The sequence below is a fragment of the Capra hircus genome, chromosome 10, assembly GCF_001704415.2.
Source record: "Capra hircus breed San Clemente chromosome 10, ASM170441v1, whole genome shotgun sequence".
NCBI classification, from domain to species: Eukaryota; Metazoa; Chordata; class Mammalia; order Artiodactyla; family Bovidae; genus Capra; species Capra hircus.
The window spans coordinates 92,000,713-92,026,812 of NC_030817.1; the positions used below are offsets into that span (position 1 = coordinate 92,000,713).

At 35.6% G+C, this 26,100-nt stretch overlaps 1 protein-coding gene across 1 annotated transcript in view; it reads left to right on the forward strand.

The window, feature by feature from the left end:
* Positions 1-26,100, forward strand: part of AP3B1 (adaptor related protein complex 3 beta 1 subunit) — a 242,213-nt gene that overhangs the window by 137,084 nt on the left and 79,029 nt on the right. The window contains exons 17-21 of the mRNA XM_018053686.1: positions 324-454; positions 5,835-5,943; positions 9,410-9,551; positions 12,808-12,955; positions 22,557-22,629. Coding sequence (XP_017909175.1) covers positions 324-454; positions 5,835-5,943; positions 9,410-9,551; positions 12,808-12,955; positions 22,557-22,629 — 603 coding nt within the window. The remainder of the gene's footprint in view (positions 1-323; positions 455-5,834; positions 5,944-9,409; positions 9,552-12,807; positions 12,956-22,556; positions 22,630-26,100) is intronic.

Here is a 26,100-nt window from a genome sequence, read left to right on the forward strand (position 1 = left end):
GTTGGTGGCAAGACATGTATATGGATTGTTTAACTGTGCTGTCATTCTTAATATTCACAGTAAAGTAATTTTTAGAGAAGCTACATATCAGAGCAACACCTCTAAACACACTGACTGATTAGCTTTTTTATTGACCATTATCGGGGAGATTATTGTAATCTATGGACTGAAATCAGTTTTTTTGACCTGTGAAGAGTTTCCTAGTTTATATTTATTCCTTGACATTTGAGGTAATATGCCAATTACCTTCAGCTCTGATTAGGATTGTTCTCTGTTATATGCAGCTCAGATTGTTTACTTTATATTTTCCTTTATTTTAATAGATAGGGATCATTTCCAGCTTGGCACTTTATCTCACACTCTCAACACCAAAGCAGCTGGGTACCTGGAATTATCTAATTGGCCAGAGGTGGCGCCTGACCCATCAGTTCGAAATGTAGAAGTAATAGAGTTGGTAAGTTGACCTTTCTGAAATTAATTTTGTCAAGCAGTAGGAGATTCTAGGATAGCTGCTGTTTTGTATAAAAGCTTTTTTTGGGGGGTTGAAAACTTGTTCTGGTATTTCTAAATGTAATGTGTTAGATATATCTTGCTGCTATGGGAACTAAATGTTGTAGTATTCCTATGTCATTGTACATGTACTGTTCCTTTTCTTCAAGGAAATAGAGAATTGAATTCTCTGCATCAGTGCCACCCACATTTGTGATACTGCATTTGTAGCTGTGCAGATTCAATTTCTAAGGTATTTAGTTTCATTGAGTTGAGCTTTTCCCACTTAGTTTAGAGACTCATAAGCTTCCTGTCAATATTTTCCAAATCATTTTTGCTATCTCTTCCAGAAACCATACAAAGTGTTCTTTTGGCTTTTCTGAGGAACCTTTTTCACATGAAGCCAAATATAAATAGGAAGCATTATGTACCAAAAATATCCTTGAACAAGGTCACAGTTAATGAATAATATATTGCTTCACATTAAAAAAAAAAGTCTCTGTATAAATACTCTTTTCCTAGGTCTTTATAACGTGCTGGCCACTAAAATAAGAGAATTGATGTTCTTTCCTAGTATTATCTCTTTCTTTCTTATAAACAAGAAAAATAAGGAGAGGGGTCTTCTGATTGTCTTTAGAGATTGATTATGTAAAATGTATCTGATATTTTTTTAAATAGAATTAATAAAAAGAACAATTATGTATTACATCCTGGGTGCCTTTCCAGTACAGCACATATACTGAACTAGGATTCAGGTAACTAGTCTTTGTCTATAATTCCTATGAGAAAGTCAGTTAATCTTCTTGCCTACTGACTTTTCCCTTTACAATGGGGAAAAAACTGTCTTCCTTTAAATAGAAGAATTCCGTACCCACACTTTGCAGCTTGTAGCGTCTTAGTTCCCTGACCAGAGATTAAACATGGGCCACAACAGTGAAAGTGCCAAGTCCTAACCACTAGACTGCCAGGAAGTTCCTGGGGCACAGCCATTTAATTTGACTGCTTTGAAAAGTATGTTTCTCTTACCTACTCAAACTTATCTGGCTTCGGAGTATGGCCAGGGCAATAACAACCAGTAACTAACCCTGGTAGTGTTCTTTGATAATATTTTATAATCATTACTTGTTTAAGCCTCATAATTATTATAAGTGATGGTTGTTGTTATTCCCGTTTTGCAGATGACGAAACCAAGGTTCAGAGAACTTAAATTGCCTAGGTTCCCATAGCTAGTAAGTGATAGAACTGGGATACCACTCCATATCTGAGTCCACTGTTCACACTCTTACTGCATTTTATTATGTAACATGGAGAGGAAGCTTGAGCTTGTTGCAGTTCTAGACTGTCCTTAGTACTTATTAACACCACTGTTTTCAGGTTGTGACAAATTATCTCTATTTAGAGATGATTTTTTTTTTAATATAAAACTAACAAGTTCCATGTTTCTCCTTGTGACTAAGTTTGGTGATTTCTCCTCAAATATGCATAATACTCAAGTATTCTTCAAAAAGATTGGCTTATTTATGAAACATTTGGTCAGATACTAGAATACAAAGAGAATGTTCTTTGTTGTAAGTAATACTCTCTCCTTATTTCTTTTGCCTGTTTGTTGTTTTTATGGTTCTGTCCCTTTTCATTATTAGGTACTTAATGTTTTGGCCCAAGTGGAATCATCCTTTTATCCTACCCCTACTTCTGCCCTTATCCCTCCTCCTTGTTGCCCCAGTCCACAAAAAAAAGGAAAAAAAAGTCAAATAAAAATATCATCTCAGAAATTGATAGCAATGCCATGCGATTTAATTTGGTCTCAGCAGTGTTCTTATATTGGCTGATAGATTGGTTGTTTGGCTGGCTTCTTCCATTTTCTCGTACTCTTCTAAGCATTTAACTACCTATAGGGACAGTACTTGAATAACCTATTTTCTTATATTCATTTCACCTGTCCAGTTGAGCAGGGACAAATTGATTCCTTTTTCATTTTGCTGACTACATTGTGGAAATTAATAATTGGTAACTTATTATGGAGAATAATTATAACTGATGGAACTTGGTTGGAAAAAACTCACTCTCCATTGATGCCATGTAGAAAACAGTTTCAATCTGCTTGTCTCTGGACACATTGACTTGAAATTATACTATAAAGACTTAATTAAATATAAAAATAGCATATATAGTTTTATTATCAAATTTGGCTGCAGTAGTGTAGAAAGTAGTGTTCACATAATCTTTCTTGCCTTTCATTCTACCTCATCCCTCTCTGAAGTTGCATCAGTGTATTTATGCACATAATATATGTGTGACCCTAGTCTTACTGTCATCTTACAGGGTCATGTCTTATTACTATGAAATTTAACTTAGCAAGAATAACAGCCTAAGTTTAGACAATCTAATACTTTAATCAGAACAATATGGAACCTAGTCACACTGACACTGGAAGTCACTGCATCACACGTTTCCATTTCCAGGATATTAGCTACTATATATATTATGCCACTAGTAAATTTTCAAGATTCTTTGCAATTTTTGTTTTTACTTGGTTCTAGAAGATCGTTTTCTCTCAGTTTTGCATATCAAGGGTATTTTGCTTTATAAACACATCTACTATCAATATTTTATCTTACATTGAAACTTTCACATTAGTGCTGTGTAATTTTTTTCTCTTCTCTTTACCCTTTTATTTCCTTTGCTAAGAATGATACAGTTATCATAGTCATAACAGACCATAACAAAAATTAAAATACTTTTTAGTCTTTACCCTTTAAAACCTTAAACTCCATGAATAGAGAATCCATGGCCCTGTCAAAATATTATGCCCCTCTGAGCATAGGCACCTGATTTTCCTTATATGATGACTTAGTCTTGTCCTGAAAGCCGTAGTCTAACTAAATAATTTTTTTTCATGAATTGACCTGACACACATTTTACTAGCCTGCAGAAAAATGTATTTGGATTTAAGAAAAATATGAACTTTACTGTTTATTAAATATAGGAGAACTTTGTTTATAGAGTACTGTCTTTATTCATATCTGGAGGACAAAGCATTTTAAACAAACATAAAAAGCAGTATTGTTGATCTTATGTCAGTATCTTACTCAAATATATTTGAGTAATTTTTGCTCATTTTTCTATTATTGTCCAGATAGTAATTTTCCAGATTACTGAAGCTTACCTTTGTAAGCAACATATCTTGAGCCCATAAGCCCTCTACGCAGTGGTTTTTCAACCTAGCTTTATACTACATTCATATGGAGATCTTAAAACAAATGTGTCAGGCCTGTACCAGACCAATCAGAATCTTGGGAAGTGGGTCCCAAGCATTAGCATTTTTAGCATTAGTATTTTTATTATTGATATTAATATTTTTAAAAAGTATTCTCAGGTGATTCTGACAGAGACATCCAGTGCTGAGAACCATTCTTGAGTAAGAACCTCAGTCTTACTGTAAATTTCTTTACAACAGATGGTACCCTAGCAGGCTGGCACATAGCAAAAACTCTGAAGTGTGATAAATAAATGCGTCTTAACTGTTCTTGACCTTTTAAAAAATACACATTTCCTTGCCCTTTAAAAGAGAATGTATGAAGCATGATTTAACTTTTTCTTAATGAATCAAAGTCACAGTTATGAAAATAATTTATTTTACTTCAATACACTATATTAAAGTTTTTAAAGGTCTGTCACCCAACTAATAGTTTTTGTGGCAGACACATTTAAGATATATCAGTGTACAAAATATTCAAACATCTCTGATCTCAGGATGCTGATGTTCTTGTAGGGATAGACTGACAATTACAATAAATATGTAAATTGTATACAGTAATATATTAGAAAATAATAAGTGCTATGACCAAAAAACAAAGAAAAAAAATTAGTGCAAAGGCTGCTCCATCCCTGGGATTCTCCAGGCAGGAATACTGGAGTGGGTTGCCATTTCCTTCTCCGGGAGATCTTCCCAACCCAGGGATCGAACCTGGGTCTCCCGTATTGCAGGCAGAAGCTTTACCATCTGAGCCACCAGGGAAGTAAGATCAGCCCCCATGGGGGGTTGAAATTTTCAGTAGGGCGGTCCTCCCTGATGTGGCACTTGTACAGAGTCTTGAAAGAAGTGAGGAAATGAGCCATGCGGTCGTCTGGGGTGAGGGTGCTGGAAGTAGGAGCAGCTTTGGAGAAAGGCCTCAAGGAGGAGCACGTCTGGGGTGTCTGAAGACACTGTGATGAGTGGCTGGAGGGAAGTGGGCAGGAGGGAGAGCAGCTGCAGGAGTCAGGTAGGGCTGACAGGTTTCTATCATAGAAACAGGCTTCATTTGTTCTAAGTGAATGCGAAGCCTTTGCAGACCTTTTCAAAGAAAGAGGGGCTTGATTGGAATTAATAAAATCTTTCTAGCTGCTGTTTTGAGCCAACTTGGAGTGGGGGTGAGAGATGGAACTAGAAACAAGATAGCCAGTCAGAGACTATCGTGGTGATCCGCGAGAGAGAGAGATGGCTCTGAGTAAGGTGGTAAAGGACCAAGGGGCCTATAGGCTTTCTTGATGGATTAGATATCTAGGATATGACAGAGAATTACCCCAGGGTTCAGGCTGTTGAGATGGTACAGGCTATTTGTTGCCTACACTAAATGTTTACATTATTTTATTTTTTTAAAAAACCTCAGTATCAAGGTAACTCAGCTGATAAAGATTCCACCTGCAATGCTGGGGAGACCCTGGTTCGATCCCTGGGTTGGGAAGATCCCCTGGAGAAGCGATCGGCTACCCACTCCTATATTCTTGGGCTTCTCTGGTGGCTCAGATGATAAAGAAGCCGCCTGCAATGCATGAGACCTGGGTTCAATCTCTGGATTGGGAAGATCCCCTGGAGTAGGGCATGGCAACCCATTCCAGTATTCTTGCCTGGAGAATCCCCACAGACAGGAGCCTGGCAGGCTACAGTCCATGGGGTCACAAAGAGTCAGACAGACCTGACTGAGCAACTAAGCACAGCACACAGAACATCAAGCTGTGAAACTGGATTTCTTACTGCTCTTACTACTTCTGTCTCTAATTGCCCTTGTCTCTTCTACACTGTCTTACTTTAGCTTAAATCTTCTATAGGCCAATGAATACAAAAGTATTTAAAATTATATGTTATGTATAAGGTTGTGGATCTAAAACAATAGGTTCTGAGTGAGAGTTTATGTTTCTCTACTTAGAGGCAGTGGGAATCAAGACTTCTCAGTGTTGCCTTTTCTACTGAGGCTTTAAACTTCCTTCTGGTTTCACAGAGTATTCCGAATGATTAAGTCTGCCTGAGGACTAGATCCCTTAATGAGAATTCCTTGATATTTACATTTTTTCTCTTTTTAAATCAGGCAAAAGAATGGACCCCAGCAGGAAAAGCAAAGAAAGAGAATCCTGATGAGAAATTTTATTCCGAATCTGAGGAGGAAGAGGACTCTTCTGAGAGCAGCAGCGACAGTGGTGGGTTTTTCATTCATTGGAAAACCTTGTTCACCGTGGCTTATCGGCCGTGCTTCCCATAGAGCAGTGAGGCCCGGAACATAACATTCAGCCAGCAGGTTTAGGTGACGTTTATACGACTGAAACAGTTCCTTTCATTTACATGTCAAAGTAACTTTGATATGTAAGTTTTCAAAGTAATTTCTAACCGCTTTTTTTTTTGACATTGCCTCTTAGACCCATAACTAAAAAATGATAGAATTGAAAAAAGAGCTCATGCTTTTCTGAATTCTAACCCACACTGCCTGGGATGTTCATTAACGTGTTGAAAAACATAAATTTACATTTGGTAAGCCTTTGTTTTCAGTATTTGACAAATTAGTCTGTGGTACGTTATTTTCTGAAGTAATAAGCTGAAAAATGGGGGAAATTACTTCAATCCAAACAGTTAATGCTAAAAATATGGAATTTCAGGAATGATATAGACCATTGAGAAAGATATGTTGTGTAGTTAAGAGTGTCTCATAGAGATATTTGTCTCCATCCCATTTATTCACAAGCTCATGTTCTATTTAGAGTCTAACCTTTTTCAATATGTATTTGAAATATTCCAGTAACATTATGGCTTTTCATGGCATTATCTGAAGTATAGTAGGGATAGTAAGAGTTTCCTTCTAGCCACCAGAAGAAAGAGAAAACTTTTCTCATTAGAAGATACCAGTTTTTTTTCCAGTGAACACGTCTTCTTGAAGATAAACAAATTTCCTCAAGGAGTTTTCTAACTTGAAAATTTAAATAAATGATGCCTGAGATGAACTGGATCCAGATTTGTTTTGAACTCCCATAAAAACATGAAAAGTAACAGCATAAGCCAGTTATCTAAGTTAACATGTATGTGTGCTTAACTTTGACTTCACAACAAATTCAAAACACCCTTGATCAACAGTTTTGTTTTCTAAAGTTTGGGTAAAATAAATTTTGGTCTTTGTAAAAAGTCACAATGGGGCTTCCCTTGATGGCTCAGTTCAGTTCAGTTCAGTTCAGTTGCTCAGTCGTGTCCGACTCTGCGACCCCATGAATCGCAGCACGCCAGGCCTCCCTGTCCATCACCAACTCCTGGAGTTCACTCAAGACTCGCGTCCATCGAGTCAGTGATGCCATCCAGCCATTTCATCCTCTGTCCCCTTCTCCTCCTGCTCCCAATCCCTCCCAGTATCGGTCTTTTCCAGTGAGTCAACTCTTCACATGAAGTGGCCAAAGTACTGGAGTTTCAGCTTCAGCGTCATTCCTTCGAAAGAAATCCCCGGACTGATCTCCTTTAGAATGGACTGGTTGGATCTCCTTGCAGTCCAAGGGACTCTCAAGAGTCTTCTCCAACACCACAGTTCAAAAGCATCAATTCTTTGGTGCTCAGCTTTCTTCACCGTCCAACTCTCACATCCATACATGACCACTGGAAAAACCATAGCCTTGACTAGATGGACCTTTGTTGGCAAAGTAATGTCTGTGCTTTTCAATATGCTATCTAGGTTGGTCATAACTTTTCTTCCAACGAGTAAGCGTCTTTTAATTTCATGGCCGCAGTCACCATCTGCAGTGATTTTGGAGCCCCCAAAAATAAAGTCTGACACTGTTTCCACTGTTTGGCCATCTATTTCCCATGAAGTGATGGGACCAAATGCCATGATCTTCGTTTTCTTAATGTTGAGCTTTAAGCCAACTTTTTCACTCTCCACTTTCACTTTAATCAAGAAGCTCTTTAGTTCCTCTTCACTTTCTGCCATAAGGGTGGTGTCATCTGCATATCTGAGGTTATTGATATTTCTCCCAGCAATCTTGATTCCAGCTTGTGCTTCTTCCAGCCCAGCATTTCTCATGATGTACTCTGCATATAAGTTAAATAAGCAGGGTGACAATATACAGCCTTGACATACTCCTTTTCCTATTTGGAAGCAGTCTGTTGTTCCATGTCCAGTTCTAACTGTTGCTTCCAAACGAATATAGGCATTCCTAGCTTTTTGCTGTGTGATACATGAATTAATCTTCATAGAGTAGATACTACTATTTACTGTTAGAATACTATTTTAACTAGAGGTTATGTTCTTCCCTGGGGACACTTCATCAGATGGATCACAGGCCAGGATGGTTGGATGGCATCATCGACTCAACGGACATGAGTTTTTGCAAGCTCTGGGAGATGGTGAAGGACAAGGAAGCCTGGCATGCTGCAGCCCATGGGGTCACAGAGTCAGATACAGCTTAGTGACTGAACAACAGCAACATGTTCCTCCCCAAGGGCACGTCATCAGATAGATCATAGGCTAGGAAAACGGTGTGTCCTCTTATCCAGGATACAACTCTGCACGTGTCATCGTTTCAACTACCGAAAAATTATGCTTCCTGTTTAAAATACACAAAAACATGCTGTTTATGGGGCTTCCCTGGTGGCTCAGAGGTTAAAGCATCTGCCTGCAATGCGGGAGACCCGGGTTCGATCCCTGGGTCAGAAACATCCCCTGGAGAAGGAAATGGCAACCCACTCCAGTATTCCTGACTGGAGAGTCCCGTGGAGGGAGGAGCCTGGTAGGCTACAGTCCACGGGGTCACAAAGAGTCGGACACGACTGAGCTACTTCACTTCACTTCTTCAGTAAGCCCTAATATGCCATAATTTTATACATAAAAGTTTTAACTGTGTAGTTCCTCAGTGTAACTTTATCATTTCTTTGACTTACAGAAGACTCTTATACTAGCTAAAACAAGTACTTTTTGATTAGTGATTTTGCTTTGTTACCTTTGAATTAAGGAATTTTTGAAGATGATTTGAACAGCTCTTTTCCCTCTCAAAATTTGTTCCTAAGATTCAATAATCCCTTCTATTTCTCTAAATAAAATTTCCCATTTTAAGTAGAGGAAATAAAATTATTTCTTTATTCTTATATCGTCGTCATTGTTGTTCAGTCGCTCAGTCGTGTCCGACTCTTTGCGACCCCATGGACTGCAGCACGCCAGACTTCCCTGTCCTTTACCATCTCCTGAAGCTTGCTCAAACTCATGTCCATTGAGTCAGTGATGCCATCCAGCCATCTCTCCCTCTGTCATCCCCTTCTCCTCCTGCCTTCACTCTTTCCCATAATCAGGGCCTTTTCTGATGAGTCACCCTCATAATCAGTCCCTAAATAAAAAATTTTGCTGTAGCTAAGACATGTATGGGTTTGGGAAGCAAGAAATGCTCACATTGTTTTACTTGGTTGATCTTTTCTATTCCTTCTCTGGGTATTGGGGCCCCACTGTGCTCACTCCGCTGCAGGGTTCTGGAGGTCTGAGTGACTGGACAGCAGATATAGAGACTGTGGATCCAGTGGGGTCCACTACGTGAAAATTCAGCGTCTCATTTCATTTGTGATGAATGTTGATACTTGCTTCTGTCCCTTGTATTAATTAAGTGGCTATAAATCAAAGAGCATCTGGTTATTTTTTTTCTTCAGAAAGTGCGTCTGGAAGTGAAAGTGGGGAAGACGAGGAAGAAGACCACAGTGGGGACAGCGGTGAGGACTCGGGTGAAAGTGGAAGTGAGTCGGAGGCCGGGAAGGGAAGAGCGGCCAAGCACGCCAAAGCCAGAGGGAAAGGGTGAGCTATTTCCTTCACAAAAAATTCTGCGGTCTTTTCCCCTGGTCTAACATTGAGTGAAAAAATGAGTGTGTGTTTATTTCCCCAAACAGACTGTCAGTCTTTTAATATTAATTTAAAATACTAATTCACATTATTCTCCTACTTGTAATGCTCAGTTTCCATTTTGAACTTGAACAAATCTTGGGGTTACATTTTGAAAATTGGTGTAACCTTGGAAAGCCGAGTTAAGTGATCATGCAGTTGGTATGAAACACTTAATTACCTTTTGCAGCAATTTTGCTGAGAGTGAAAATTAAATCCTTCAACACTTTGCCATTATGTAACTAAGACAATTGATTTTTCTAAATAATGTTATATTAAAAAGATTATGATCCAAATATTAGAGTCAGGGGCTGTGAAGGAAGACGGTCATAAGGTATTTAAGTGTTAGCACTTTTTAAGATCTCCCATTATCAACAATATTATCATGTGTTAAAGTGTCATTAAAATTTTGAGTAATTGGGGCTAATACCTTGGATTGTCTGAGTCTGTTTTCCCCACTGCTGTCAGAGAGTGGCCTCTGCAGACACGATGGCCCTTTCCCTGGGCGCCTGCTGCCCGCTCAGTTGATGAGCTTGCAGCCCAGCTCAGTCGTGGCTGACAGAACTGATTGGGGCGCAGTACGCTCTCTGCTCCTTTTATTACAGACAGTAATTAAAGCAGCTCGCCCTGCCACTTCCATAACAAACACAGCATAATGCCCTAATTATGACTTTATTAATTTAAGTCAGGATTTAATGATTTTAAAAGTGATTTATATTGTTTTTCCTGTTCAGAACAAATGAAATCTGTAGGTTAAATTAATACAGGCTTTTCATCATGCAAAGTTAAAAAGCTAGTTACCAGTAAATTCTTTTCATTAGGTTAACATCTGAAACTCTAAGCAGTAAGGTAAACAATAATTACCCATCAAAATTGAGTGATGCATAATAAAATAACACTTTTACCTTTAAAATCTTATCTTAAAGGCTAGAAGGTAAGTATAGTCGGAGTCATTCACTTGTTGCAACAGGTCGGTTGCTTGGTTTGTAGTAGCCTTTTCTCAGAGAGAGGTTCTGTGCTTCTAGTTTAATGTCAGAATATCTATGATTGGTTGCTGTTCAGTCACTAAGTCATATCCGACCTTTGTGACCCCGTGGACCGCAGTACTTCAGGCTTCCCTGTCCTTCACTATCTCCCAGAGTCTGCTCAAACTCATGTCCATCTGTGATTACTTAGTTTGTGAAGAATGTCATATTTCTTAGGAAGGCAAAGTTTTGTTCAGAGCACTAAGTGTCTTCTGATAGCAAAAGTCAATATGCTAGAAGCTTATAATCATAAATTGTGTTAGTTTCATTATTTTTTTTCTTCAAAAACAGGCTTTTTTAAAGTCATGTTTGAATTTTTAAAAATTGTTTGTTATATAAAAGGAAATCTCAGATACATTCTAAACCTTATATTTTAGGTATATGTTTTAACCACTAAATGGGAGATAATAAATTGCCATTCTTTGCTAGGGGAAGGAAAAAAAAACATACTTTTTAGTCATCAAATGTAATTACATGTGCTCTGAGATGTTACCATGATTCCATTTTTAATAAACAGCAATCACATATTTCCTGCACAAAAATCAGTTCAGGGAAATAACAGTTCTTCCAGTTGCCTAACCACTCACCCTCCCCAGGTGTTTTTCCTCTTGACTCGTAGAATTTTTTTAAAAAACTTTGTCAGTATAACTATGTGATAATTTTTTAAAGCTAAGGAGCTCTAAGTATCTTCAAAACCACCCTTTAGTAGTCATAACTGCTGTGCTCTGCTTAGTCACTCAGTCATATCCAACTCTTTGTGACCCCGTGGACTGTAACCTTCCAGGCTCCTCTGTCCATGGAATTCTCCAGGCAAGAATACTGGAGTGGGTTGCCATGCCCTTCTCCAGGGGATCTTCCCAACCCAGGGAGCAAACCCAGGTCCCCTGCACTGCAGACAGATTCTTTACAACGTGAGCCACCAGGGAATCCCAAGGAAACTAGAGTGGGTTGCCATGCTAAAACATCTGAATTAGATAATTGTTTATGAATTGCCTTATACTATCTGGCACAAGGTGGATTTTTAAAACAATATACACATACATGCACATATGATAAAGAGAAGTTAGACCCTCAGACTTGAGAAAATAAAGATTCCAAGCTATCTCTTTTCCCCTGAGAGAACACCGTGTGTGGTCTCTTCCTGGAGACCTTTTCCTCTTCCCTTCTTCCTGCCTTATTCCTCTCTTTCAACTCATGTGTCTCTTCCTCTAGGAAGGGTCCCAGTCTTGTTTAGATGCTCCTTCAGGTATTCTCAGGACACAGTATATACTTTGTTACTTATTGTTTACCGTGCTCTCTTGTCGCTGCCAGCTTAGCTTCTCTGTATCTTCCAGTGGACTGACTGTAGACTCTAAAAAGGAGCAGTATGGAGATACCTGTATCTTACTAACCACTGTTACTCTCAGCACCTAACATAGTGCCAGCTCATGGAGGGCAGTCAGTAAATATTTGTTAAATAAGGGAATGAGTGAACAAAGTGAACATCAGCACTTAGGTTTGATCATTTGGTATTTTAGAACTTCAGTATTTATCTGATTATCTTACATTTTTAGTAAAATTTAGTACATTAGAAGAATTCTATTTTTTACTGGTTGATGTTTTCTCATATATGTTACAGGGTCACATTTGGGAACATATGTAAATCATTTTCTTAGGCAGACTAATCTATAAAATCCAAGTCTGTATTAGCAAAAGTAGATTATAAGTATTTAAATTTTTAATGAGTATTTTGAGATAGTATTTTAAAATCTGCCTAAGTATTTCTGAAGTTGTTAATGTTAGCACCTAATGTGTAGTCCTAGTAAATCAAACATTTAATTATTATTTTCTACTTATGTCATTTAGTCTTATTTTATGATCTTTTGCACTTGAAGTGTGTGTGATATGGTTTAGCTTTGAATGGGTTCTGATTCATTTAGTTATAGATACTACTGTCTTTATTATTATTTCATTAACATGTTTTGGAATTTTAAAACCATTTTTACTGTCTATACACTAAAAAGAAATGGTTCTCAGTTAAATACATTTCTCTAATAAAGATTTTGATTCATATGCAAAATGGAAAAATTGTAACACTTGTCATTTGATTTTTCAAACTGCTTTTTAATGTAAGTATCTAATATTTCAAATTTTATTATTCTGATTAGTGATTCTAAAGATGTGGATAAGGAAAAAGAAAACTCTAAAACTTCAGAGTCTTCCAGTGGTGAATCTAGTTCGATAGAAGAGAGTTCTTCGGATTCTGAATCAGAATCAGAATCTGAAAGTGAATCTGAATCCAGAAAAATTACTAAGGTAAGAGATTACACATTTTTGTAACAGAAAGTAAATGTTCTTTAGCCTTTTCGCAGTTAAGAATAAATATTTCTAAAATTTTGTTTTGTTGAAAATCAAGAAAGCAGGGAAGGAATTCAATATGTCACTGACAACTAAAACACCATCTTCATTCATCCACACCTGTGGTTTTATTTTGATTTTTTTTTGTAGATTATTACTTCCCTCATAACTCAACTCTGCAGAGAAGTTAGAAACTTTTTTAACTTCACTTTTTCCAACCACAATTAGAGACCTCAGTGTTATGAGTATGACCTTTTTTGTTCTTGGCTGTGGTGTGACAAGGGAAGCTTTTGCCAGATGGGAAGTAGAGGGGACTTTGACTTCCCCTTGACTCAGTACTATTCCCTCACAGAAGTAGTACTGAGCAAAGAAATATAAATGCACATGCTCCATACGAAATTAAGACTAGTATACCTTTTAAAAATATATCAGGCATTTTGGATAATAAATTTAAAGGTTTAATTAAAGAGTATACATTCTTTAGTAATTAATAAAAATGCAGTAACGTATATTTAAAAACAAATGCAAGAACCACTTGTGGCAATAGAATGATTATAGGGACTTCTCTGGTGGACCAGTGGTTAAGACTCCAGGCTTCCACTGCAGGAGGCCTGGGTTTGATCCCCAGTCAGGGAACTAAGAGCCTGCATGCTGCACTGTGCGGCTGAAAAAAAAGAGCAATTATGATTTTTTAGTACAATATCTGTAGCACTAAACCTTGTCTGCTAGCAGCAAAAAAAAAAAAAAAAAGGAAAATATAGTTTTTAATACAAAATTCAGACTTAATACGTATCCTTTTGATCTTTAATTATTATTGCCATCCTATAAATGGATCGTGGTAGTGCTCAGTTTCAAATGCAGTGGTTTTTATGAATAAATGTATTATTCCATATGTTGAAAATATGATCACACCTTACCTTTTGTTGAATTCAGCTTTTTTTAAATGCATGATTTTTTAAATTTATGTGTTCTAGTAACATGAATTTCTTGAATAAATCATTTGAGTAGGCAAGTATGACAATAAATAATAAGTAATAATAAGTAATAATTGTCCTCCTCCATCCAAGATTTATTGTTAAAGAGTAACCATATTTTTGAAAAAGAATAAACGTGCTTTAAACATTGGCTAGTATTTGTCTGTCCTTAAATATTCTTAATTATAGAAAAACCTATTTTAAACCTGAATTTATATTTAAAATTTATGTCTATGTGTAGTATATAACATGGGATTTTATGTTTCAAAAATTCACATAAAATAGAGATTTTTAGGTTTATTAATCTGGCCTCTTGTAAACTTACTACTCAGTGAGTTGGATATCCTCTCATTTCCTGCTTATATTAAATTACAAAATGATCTTAAGATTTTATTCAAAATAAAAGAGCTTTAGAAACTGAGTTTTTTTCAAAATAACCAAGCAAGAAATTAAGAGTTGTTAAGTGGGTACAAGTGAGTTATTCTAATGAAGTTTTGTGAAAGTTGAAAAATTGCAGACTTTAGTACCTATTTAGTGTTGGACATTAGAATCCCACAGAGGTGCCCCAGGCCAGAGGTTCAGTTTATTTCTTCTCTGTCACTTTCAGTGATCAGATAAATTTGCTTAGTAGTTGAAAATATTTTACTGTAGAACATCATTATGAAATTTCAAAGTAATGCAGTGATCCAAGACTCTTGAGAAATTCAGATTTTATTCACATTGTTGATTGTTTTGTGTTTATGTGTTTTGCTCATATAGTTTATTTTCTATATGTTGTAATGCCTTTCCTTTCTGTAACAGGCAGATTATAGGATTGTTTGTTTTAATTTATATTCTCCACCTTGGAGCCACCATAACTATTTTTTTTCTGTTTATTTCTTTCTCAGTGATTTGAAACATAGCATGCAGTTGCACGTGTGCCAGTTTTCTAATAATGGACAACACTATAATTGTAGGACAGTTCTCCTTGTACCGTGTTGTGCTTTCCACTCTAAATTATGAGTAGTGGAGGCAGATGGTGGGTGTTTTACCTTAATTTAGCATGACAGTATGTTAGTGCTAAAAATTCATATACCTTAAATCTGCAGCCCAGCTAAAGCTATACTTTTACTCTCTCAACCTTTTCTTTCATTTGGACAATGTATTTTAGAGATATTGAGCATGAAAATGGGACCTTGGGGTACCTTGAATATATGGCTTTGAAAACAGTTCATTTTATGGAGGTCCTATGAGATGGGTATAGTGTTCTCCTTGTTGGAAGATAATATCTTTATGCTTCAGTTTCCTCATCTATAAAGTAGAAATGCTTTATACCTACTCTGCTTCTTTCAGTGCTATTATAAAAAAATCAGATGTGAAAGATCAATGTAAAGCCCTGTGTAAATATAAAACATTCGTGTTAACATTTTTAAACTTGAATGTCAGTTCTCTGAGAGACCAGTATTAGGGTTACAGAACACCAGTGCTAAAAGGAACCCAGAATATTTTGTCACTCTTATGTCTCCTGCATTTTTCCAACTTTTTAAATATCTTTCTAGTTAGAAATTAATGGTCAGGTGTGACCCCTTACCTGAAGCCTCTGATCTCATCCGCTCTCTGCAGAACACTGATCTGCCGTTCACTATGAGTATCTCCTGCCTCCCTACTCTCTGACACACAATCTCAATTTCCTCTCCTCCTTTATCCTTGAATGCGGCTCGGAGTAAGTGATCCCTATCCACTTAGCGTCCTGTTTTCTTTCAGACTGTTGGTTGATAGTCTTCTACCTCCATCGCACCTTCAGTCTTTTTTCCTTAGTTCCTCCTCCGCCAGCGAAAGCATTCAGGTCTCTCCTTTTAAAGACAGGAGAAGAGAATGGAAGAGAGAGAGAGAATGTGTGAGAGCGAGAGATTAGAAGAATAATCTAGATGTTCTCCAGCTGCTACCTCTTAACCCAGTTATTTCTTAATCCCTTTTAAATTGATTTCTACTTCTCTTACTTCCTATAGGTACTGCTCTCTGAACAGGCAACCATGATCTTTCTCCAAAACCAGGAACCTTCTCTTAGTTTATCCTTCTCTGATCTTTTTATGCCAATATCCCTACTACTTGAAACTCTCTTCATCCTTTTTCTTTTGACTTTTCTAACACTTTAATTTTTTTATTTTTCACTTTTTACTCCTCTTCTGACACCCAAGTGTGAACATTGCTCCAAAGTTAGTGCTTCTCAGTTCACATTTTTTTTCAAAAATATTAATTGTTGTGGATTAATTTTAGTCCTGTATTTCTACATTTTACTGTTGTGAGACTTATTAACTCTAGTAACATCAGCTAAAACATTTCTCTGAATTACTTCCATGATAGCATCTGTAAATTTTCTTATTCAAACTAGATTCTTAGACCTCTTATGAGCTGCTGGTTTCCCAAACCTAATATACCCAGAGACGTGATCTGTCATTTGGTACCAGCATTCTTTCTGTTCCCCCGGATTTGGAGCCCCACAGTTGTCTTTGACCCCTACTTCATCCTATTTGTGTGCGCTGTTGCCAAGTCTTAGAGGTTTTGTATGTTGTTTCTCGTACCTGTTTCTTCTTTCCCTACCATCACCATCACAAGTCATCTCTTCCTTGTGTAGTCCATACACCACTGCCTTTGTCATCCTCAGACAGCTCCCCAGCCCCAGTCCTTCCAGACAGCTGCCAGCTTACTGTCAAAGTCACCTGTAAAGATACCCCATGGTCTTTGAGTTCAGTGAACTCCTCAAGCTCAAAGGTCCAAACGCACCTCCTCAGTCTTAACCCCTCTTGTGTTCTAATCCCAATGGACTGTTCGTGGCTCTCATGACATACAGTATGCTTTTCCATTCCTATGCCTTTGATCTTCTGTTTGTATTTTTTCCCTTATTACAGAAAATATAAGCTGAGGAGGAAAGTGGCCTTGTATCAAGGGCAGTTCCTCACTTCTAGTTGAGAATGAGTACATGGACTGAAGGATATTAATGACTAGCGGGTTTTACTCACATGAATGGTGTTGGGACAGTCAGGTGAGAATGGTGTAGGGCAGTAGGTGAGAACTGCTGTTAAATTGTATCTGTTCCTAAGTGTTGTCATTGAGCACCATACCCCTGCATTTCCATAAAACTCAATGGTGTCAGTTTTGTTCTGGTGTCATGTTGGTTTGTTTCTCTTACTGATTGGGAGATGGCCTCCACTGAAGTCAGATATTGTCAGTGATAACCAAAGAAAATTATCTTTCTCTTCAGTTACAATTATTTTGATGGGCAAGCATATTCTTATTTGTAGATGTTCTTTTCTGAACTAAATTTAATAAACATTTTAATTTGAGTCTAATCCTTTTATGAAATAATTTGTGTTCAGCTGCTATGTCTAACTCTTAGTGACCTCACGGCCTGTAGCACACCAGGCTCCTCTGTCCTCTACTGTCTCCTGGAGTGTGTATAATACCTATAACAAAATTAGTTTTAATAGTTCTGTATCTTCAGTACTTTCACATAGTTCACAGGGTGTTTAGGAAAGATTTTTTTTTTAACTTTATTTTACTTTACAATACTGTATTGGTTTTGCCATACATTGACATGAATCCACCACGGGTGTATACAAGCTCCTAATCCTGAATCCCCCTCCCACCTCCCACGCCGTATCATCTCTCTGGATCATCCCCATGCACCAGCCCCAAGCATCCTGTATCCTGTATCGAACATAGACTGGCAATTCGTTTCTTACATGATAGTATACATGTTTCAATGCCATTCTCCCAAATCATCCCACCGTCTCCCTCTCCCTCAGAGTCCAAAAGTCCGTTCTATACATCTGTGTCTCTTTTGCTGTCTCGCATACAGGGTCATCATTACCATCTTTCTAAATTCCGTATATATGTGTCAGTATACTGTATTGGTGTTTTTCTTTCTGGCTTACTTCAATTTTTACACAGAAGATTGGAGAAAAAAACGAGTAATACAGGCCATATTAAATCAGGAAGACATTCACATTTATATCACTTTATACCATATTTTACTGATATAATTAAGTTATATTTTGTCTGTAGTTAAAGTTATGTGTTGAACAGATGGTAAAAATTTTATCTAAAATATATTTTCTAAGTTGCCAGGGTGTTTTTTTTCTTCATTGAACATGACTTCAGTGTTTTTATTATCAGCCAATAAGTTAGGAGATGGCACCCCACTCCAGTATTCTTGTCTGGGAAATCCCATGGACAGAGGAGCCTGGGGGGCTACAGTCCATGGGGTCGCAAAGAGCCAGACACGACTGAGCGACTAACACACACAGTGAGTCAGGGCATTCCCACTTACTACAGTTGTTTCTGCCATCGCCTTATTCGTCCCACTATTCAGACCTGAACTGTGATTCAGTAGTTTTGATTATATCTTCAGTGTCTATGCAGCACCTGCTAAATATTCAAATAAGCTGTGATTAAAATAATAAAAATTTTAAGTCATAATGGTAATTTATTGTGAATAATTTTATGTATTTCCTTAAAAATATTAATAGTATTTTAATTATTTACTTTATATTAAGCATAATAATCTATTGATGGAAAATAGATATATTTAATATATTTGTACCTAATAGCATTTAATACTGAGAGTATTTCCATATTTGAATCAAAATAAGGTTAATATGTTTACTAGCTTTAAGAAAAATAATATTGTCTGTATATCCTAGCAGTGTTTAAGATGCTTTTGTCAGTGGTCTTTATCACATTTATAGAGATCTCACAAAGCTTTGTTAGTCTCTTTTTGAGAGATGCAAAGAAGCTAATTAAATCTTTTTGTGCCCTTCGGACTGGTCATTGTCTTATGAGTAGTGTTCAGATGTCAGTAAATATTGAGACATGCCTCAATAAAAGATCTACCATGTGAAAGATTCTTGGGTATAAATATGGGATGTAGTATGAATAGATTGTGAAAGGGACTATTTTCTGATTAGTTTTCTGCCCTATCTGTGAATAGGAAACAAGGTTTACTTGTGTTTTTCCAAGTATTTATGATTGTTGCAATTATATAACTTCTCTGAAGACTATAGAATATTAGTTTTTACTCTGACAATTCAAAGGCTTGCCTTTTTCAATTTATGTCTTTTCCAATTTAGTTCATATTTTAAGTTCTCTAGAACAGAAATAGCATTTCACTTCAATTGAGATCTTTAAATGAAAGTGAACGCCATTAAGCAATCTTTCTTATTGAAGTAGGTATAATCTAATAGGGAAGATTTGTTTACCAGTTTAGACTTCTTTTTAACTTGTATAGAAGTCTCAATTTTCTGGCAGTGTAATTTGGTTTTAAAACAAAGTGTAAGTGTGAGCCTCAGATTTTTAAAATCAGATTTGTTAGATGACTTGAAGGCAAGAGAATCATTAAATCGTCTTTGCTTGGTAATTCTATATGAAAATATTTCTTGTGGATACCTTGCCCTGTCAGGCTAGAAATAAGCCTTGAATTTTTGTTGCTTCCAAAGCATAATGTGGGTTTGACAAACTTATATTACCATTTATCCTGTTTTTATAGTTTTAAATTTCAAACCTCTTTATAATGGTTTCCAGTTAGGAAGCATATTTGATGCTTGTTGTGTTGGATCTTCCTTTTGCTTCCCCTTTTTTTTTTCTTTTGGATCAGCATGAAGATAAACATACGTAATAGATTTTTAAAAATCCTTATAAGGTGTATTATTACATTTTTTTTTGTTTGTATTCTTTGGAGCTTAATAAGTATTTCCAGAATCTTTTATTTATTATTTGAAATGAAATATGTTAAATAGAAATCAGTTTCTTAACCCTGTGACTTTGTATTTCATTTTGAAAATGTTGATGTGTTTAGGTGTATAATCGAATACCATAGAAACAAATGGAGATTTGAGGATGATGAATTGATAACTAGGTATTTTTGTAGTGAGATTTTAAGATCAGTTACTGTTCTTATAAAAGTCTAATACAGTCACTCAGCTGTTAAAAACCTAATCCTCTATTTAAAAAAATATACAAAAACAAATTGTCTATCTTTCTGCCTGATCTCCTCTCAAGTACTAACACAATGGAAACAGTGGGTGATCTGTCAATGTGTTTGGTTTGTCAATGATGGTTTTGTATAAATATTGGGAGGGTAAGAAATAAAATTCACACAGTAAAATATGATTTCGTCTGCCTTTTCTCTGCAGCTCCATGGCTCATGCTGCGGTGTGAAATTCTCATTTTACACACTTTGCAGGCGGAGCACATGAATTATGCATTGAGCAAGAAAAATCTCCTGCCTCAAGTCCTATATGCATTTACCCAGGTTCTGTCTCTATTACCAAGATGAATTGCAAATGGAGAAATGTTTGATGGAATGGGGCTCTTAACTTCTTTGTTTAGAATTCAGATTTTTATTTTTAAAGTAGATCCGTTAAGTATGAAAATGTTTTGAACTTACTATGGATTTTTTAAAATGAGAAATGAAAAATAAGAGAGGAATGCCAAACACATCACGATGCTTTTTACAGCCTTGATTCGGAATGCAAGGCTTTTTCAATTCAGTAGAAATGACCGTTATCTATTGCTAATGTTGTATTTCAGTCACCAGTTATTTGCTGTACTCAGAAAGTCAATGAAATTCTGTCCTTTTGAGAGCCTTTTTTTCTTTTTCTTTTAAGCTTCTAATAAGAGATTATGCCAATTCCACATGTAGTTCTGTCCTGTGTTATATGTGACCTGATAATAGATACTGTTACACACTCTTAGCTGTGAAGTAGAAGATAAGGTATATAGACCTGCCTCCAGATTTAACTTTGTCCTGATTTGATAGGTTTCTAATTTTTCAGGTGGGGAGGTTACAGTTCCATAAAGACAGCCATGCACCATTGTAGGTTATAGGAAGCTACACCCATTGTGCTCAGCATGGCATTTTGATAAAGTCACATGGTGATAAGCTTTTGGTTTTATGTTCTTTCTTCACAGGAATGTTATTCTTGTTGAGATGGCATATTCATTCTGAATGTGTTTTTGTTACCTGCAACTTTCACATTTCAGCTTCAGAACTAACATTTCTTTTATTTTTCTTCCTCCAGTCCTAGAAATTGTTGTTTATTTCAGGTGTGGAGAGAAGGACACATATTGCTTGTTTTGTTTTTAAATAACGAAAGAAAATTAAAACCCACCTAGATGATTTGGAGTTTTCAGTGGCATAAATAAATATTTTGAAGAAAATCAGTGCTGATGTTTCTAGCTAGTATTTTAATATATATTATTGTGTGATCCTTGAAAATAATTTTTCTGAGTATTGGCTGAAGGGGGGGAAAAAAACAGGATTTAAATCATTTTGAAATGTTACCGGATATGTTATGTGATATATTGCTCTTGTTCATGTATGTTCACTACTATAAGAGCTCTAACACTGTACAGACTTTAAATGTCAGTAAAGTACCTTTTGCTTTAGTGATACCTTTCTGTAGTTAAAGGACTACTTCAAAAATATTTGTAGTTACTTACATTAGCAATAAGATATAAACTCTTTTGGTGGATTATAAGTCATCTGAAGGCAGGTACTAGACTGTGTCTGTCTTGGTTGTGTTACTTCCATTGCTTAGCACAGAATCTATTAAAAATTCTATACATATGTATGAATCAATGAATGACTGAATAGGTGTACAACAACATTTTGTCATAAGCTTAAGTTTTGGCCTTCAACTTGTGAAGGTTTAATGTAAAAAAAGTATAAAGTTAGGTAATGATGGCCCAAATAAATCTGTTTAATACCCTAATCCTTATTGGTCTTTAATTGTTTATACTTCTACTCAGTACTGTGCCTTTTTTTTTTTTTTCATGGTTACACATCTTTTCTGAATCTCTAAACAAACTGTCACTACCTTAAGGCTTAGGAATCTATAATCTACAGGTATCCACATTTCAAAACTATAATAGACTGAATAAGCAAATTTGAGGTGGGAGAAGCCCTAATTATGTATAGAAATATTGGAATACTTTACCCTCCCCAAAGGAAAATAGAAAAGAAAGTAAATTGATTCTCTGCAACCCTAAAGAGCAAGAGCCTGAAAATATTTATGGTTTTTAATTAATAGCTTTGGCAAAAGAAGTCTAATGCAAAACAGTGTTGAAATGTAACGTTCCTAGTGCAGTGCCTGTTACAGACTGCCTCTCAAAAAAGCTGAACTATCCCAAGCCCAGAGCTAAGCATATATTGTTTAAGCATTTCTTTTTCTTAAATCAACTTGTTTTAAAATTATTTTTGAGAATATTTGTATACTTTCTACCAAAGAGTCACATTAGATTTTTATGTTAGCAAAAAGTTGTCAGAATATAAAATAATTATTTACTTTTAAGTTTCCTTCTGAAGGTCCTTTATAATCTCTAAGTAAAAATATATATTTAAAGTTTGCAAGGTGAAGAAGAAATATCATGCGCTAACTGAAATTTTGATTCAAAAAAGCATTTCATATAACCATATAAAAACTTAATTTGATTTTTTTCTGAAAGACTAAGCAAAGGGGAAAAATGTTTGTTTTGAAATGTTAAGGACTATGTCATAGATTTTTAAGATAGAATATGCAATAAATAAAATATTTATTATTTTATAGGAGAAAGAAAAAAAGGCAAAGCAAGATAGAAATCCTCTTACCAAAGATGTTTCACTTCTAGATCTAGATGATTGTAAGTATTGAAATTTAAATCTTTTAATCTGTGCTTAGCAGTAATATTTTTCATTTTTATAGTACCTTTCATTTACATGTCTTAAAATAATGAACATCTATTACAAAAGATTTATAGATATAAATAGACAAGAAAATATCAAAAATTATTTCTATTAGTATTTTTTCCCATCTGTTCTGTATATCAGTTAGTTTTGTGTCACCTAAATAAGTATAATTGGTCAAATAAAATGCATCAAATTCATTTTAAGCTGTTTGGTTTAAGTGAATAATTATCCATATCTCACAACTTCTACATAGTTAAACGTTGACTATGGGGATCAAGATATCTAACTTAAGGATATAGGGAATTAGGGATGTAATTGGAAATGTAAAGGACATCACTCTTTCCTACTTGCCACACTTGGGATGTGAACAGAAATAAGCACAAACCTTTTGGAATACAGTAAAATTTATATCTATCAATATTTTAACTACAAAAACTCTTTGTGCACCAAATTTACTTCTAAGAAGTCAGAATCCTTTACAAAGACGTGTATTCATCTTCCTTTAAAGTCTCCTGAATTGTGAGAAAGACAGTAGAACTAACTTTGTGGGCAGGTAGGTTTTGCACTAGAGGAAGAGTAACAGTAAGTGAGGTTTCTGAATATCACACTGCTGTCATTCTGCAGTATAGTTTTCCTGTGCCAGGTGTGAGTTATGCATTTCTGTCATACTGTCATAGAACTGTTCTATGTATGTTGTTTACCTTGCCTATTTCTAATAGTCATAGCAAATCCTTACTGTAGAGAAATTAAAATATATAATACTGAAAAATACATAACAGAGAAACTAAAAATAAAATTGGAACCAAATTTGAATAATTTCTCACTTACTGACAGAGATTTTAAAGTTTACATCATTTCTTACCTCTTGGCTAAGATTTTTAAAGCAACATCCAATATTCTTAAGGTTTGGAGAAGCAGATACCATACATATGTTTTTCATAGGCATATAAATAAGTGCAGTTTTTTGAGGTCATTTGAGAGTAATGTCTGTTAAGATATTAAATTCCACACACCTTTTGACCTAGGATTTCTTTTCTAGGAATTTATCCTGTAGATAAACTAGCAAAATCAGATTTTTATTCCATCCTTGTTTTAGACTCTAACCTAGTGGCTTAATTTTACACTTACCGTCCATATTCCTTGAGTGCTCTGACTCCTGCCTACCTGTTATCCACACTGTTCCTCTGCATTTCTGAAATATGCCAGACTCGTCGTGCCAAGGGCCTTTGTTCTACTGTTTCCCTGGCTAAGAACACCTCTTCCTGATCTTCTGATGGCAAGCCGCTGTTTATCTTTCAGATCTCAACTTAAAGATCACCTTCTCTTACATACTTATTGAATTATTCTTGATGGTCTTCATGACATTTTTCACTATCTGAAATTATCTTAAATATTTTTTTGTATTGTTTATTGTCTGTCTTGCTCACTGTTATTCTTTGCACCTAAAACAACATTTGGGAGATAGTGGGAACCCAGTAACTATTTGTTGAATTAATAAAATGTACAAAGGTATATAGAAATTCTACTGCAGCATTATTTTTACAGCCCAGTTCTGAAAATAAATGTCTGCCAATAGTGTGATATAACAATTTAAGAAAAGTGAAGCACCTTTTTGATATGCTAGTTTATGTTATTATATATATGAAACATTGTAAGTTCTAACAGATACACGTAGAGTATGACTCCTCTGTAAAAAAAAAAGTAAAAGAAGAACTATATCCTGCAGACAAATACAAATATGATTATACATTGTATATTTCTGGAAGGCTACAGAAGATATACTTAACAATGTTAGCTCCGATCCCTATGGGATGTAAGAATGACCTAGAGACAGATGAGAGGGGGGGCAAAAAAACTTATGTTGTATCTCTCTGAGACAATGAATGTTTTACATTTGTGTGTAAAGTTTTAAGTTTTAAACTGTAAAAGAACAACAGTCAGACCTTTAGAAAGGAATTAAGAGTCACTGTTACAAGGTACTAGAGTGTACTCATTCCTTTTCTCCTTACATTTGACTGGATTTTCTGGCAGCTAAGGAGAAAAGAGAAACCTATAAAATGATACAGTTTCTATTACTGCTTTTTAAAGCTTTTTAAAAAGTATATAGAAATAAAGATTTTCTTAAATACTAAGTTTTAAGAATTTAAATGTAAGTTTTGTGTTTTTTTTTAAGAGAAATTTCATCCCAAGTTACATTTAACTCAACCTAGGATCTATTTCTGTTTGTTTTTAATACCCAGTAATTATTCATTTAAAAATTTTTATATATTAAAAGTTGTACTGAGATTTTGAAGCATAACTTTGATCAGAAGAACAACTGTCTAATTATTAAATATACTTTAGTAAAGAAAGTGTTTTGTAGAAGGTTTTGAAAAGAAAATGGATTAGCATTTTAATAAATCAGTTCAGCATCTTTTCATAGGCAAATCCTTTTTCTTCCAAATTGGAGATTTGAGATTGTTTTATTATTTACCTCTTTCTCTCTTTATCATTCATATTTCTTTCTTTACCATAAATATTCCTGAACAACTTTTTAGACTGTAAGGTTATCCTTTATACTGTAAGTTTACTATTGTTGGAAATAAAACTTATTATTTAATTAACTATTGTTTCCATTTCTTGCTGTCTTAATCAGTGAAGCTGTATGCATCTTTGTAAGTATGTTATTGCATTGTCTCCGTGACTATATCCTTAAGATAAATTCCCAGAAATAGAATTACCAGGACAAAAGCTATGAAGAATTCTACTGTCTAAAATTGCCTTCCACAGAGTTGGTACCAACTTACACAGTAGTATTATGAGAGTGCCAGATTCCCTTTACCCTGCTTTATCAGTGCTGGGTTTTGTATTTAAAAATTGACTTTGCCATTTTGATAGGTAGAAATGGTATCTCATTTTAATTTGTATGCCTTAAAAAAAAAAGAACTATAGAGTCGTTTTATTTCTTACTCATTAATTCACCATAGTCAGCTGCCTGCAGAATCCTATTTAGGATAAACTTTCAGTGCCAGCTTCCATCTTGCCAGACCTGTAAACAGATGTGTAATCATTTCTTTAATGCCAGAACCTCAGTCTTCTGAAATGATACTAAAAGCTTATATGTTTTCCTGTAAGAGTCAGGCTTACCTGTGGTGTGAATTGTTCTTCTCTGTCTTTGGCCAAGCTATGAGAGGCTATTTCATACTCAGTTTTTTATTTCTTACGTGGTCATCTAATATTTTGGATTGGTTGGATAGACAAACAAATGGACAAACATGCGCTTAGAGCCCACTGGAAAAGTTACATGTTGCATGGAAAGGCAGCACATTTTGATTCAAATTAGAAGAACCAATTTCTAGTCCTACGGTGGTTCTTCCATTCACTTGTTTTATGATCTTGCAAGTTTTAATCTCCATATGCTTCGTTTTACACTGTCTTTATATCAG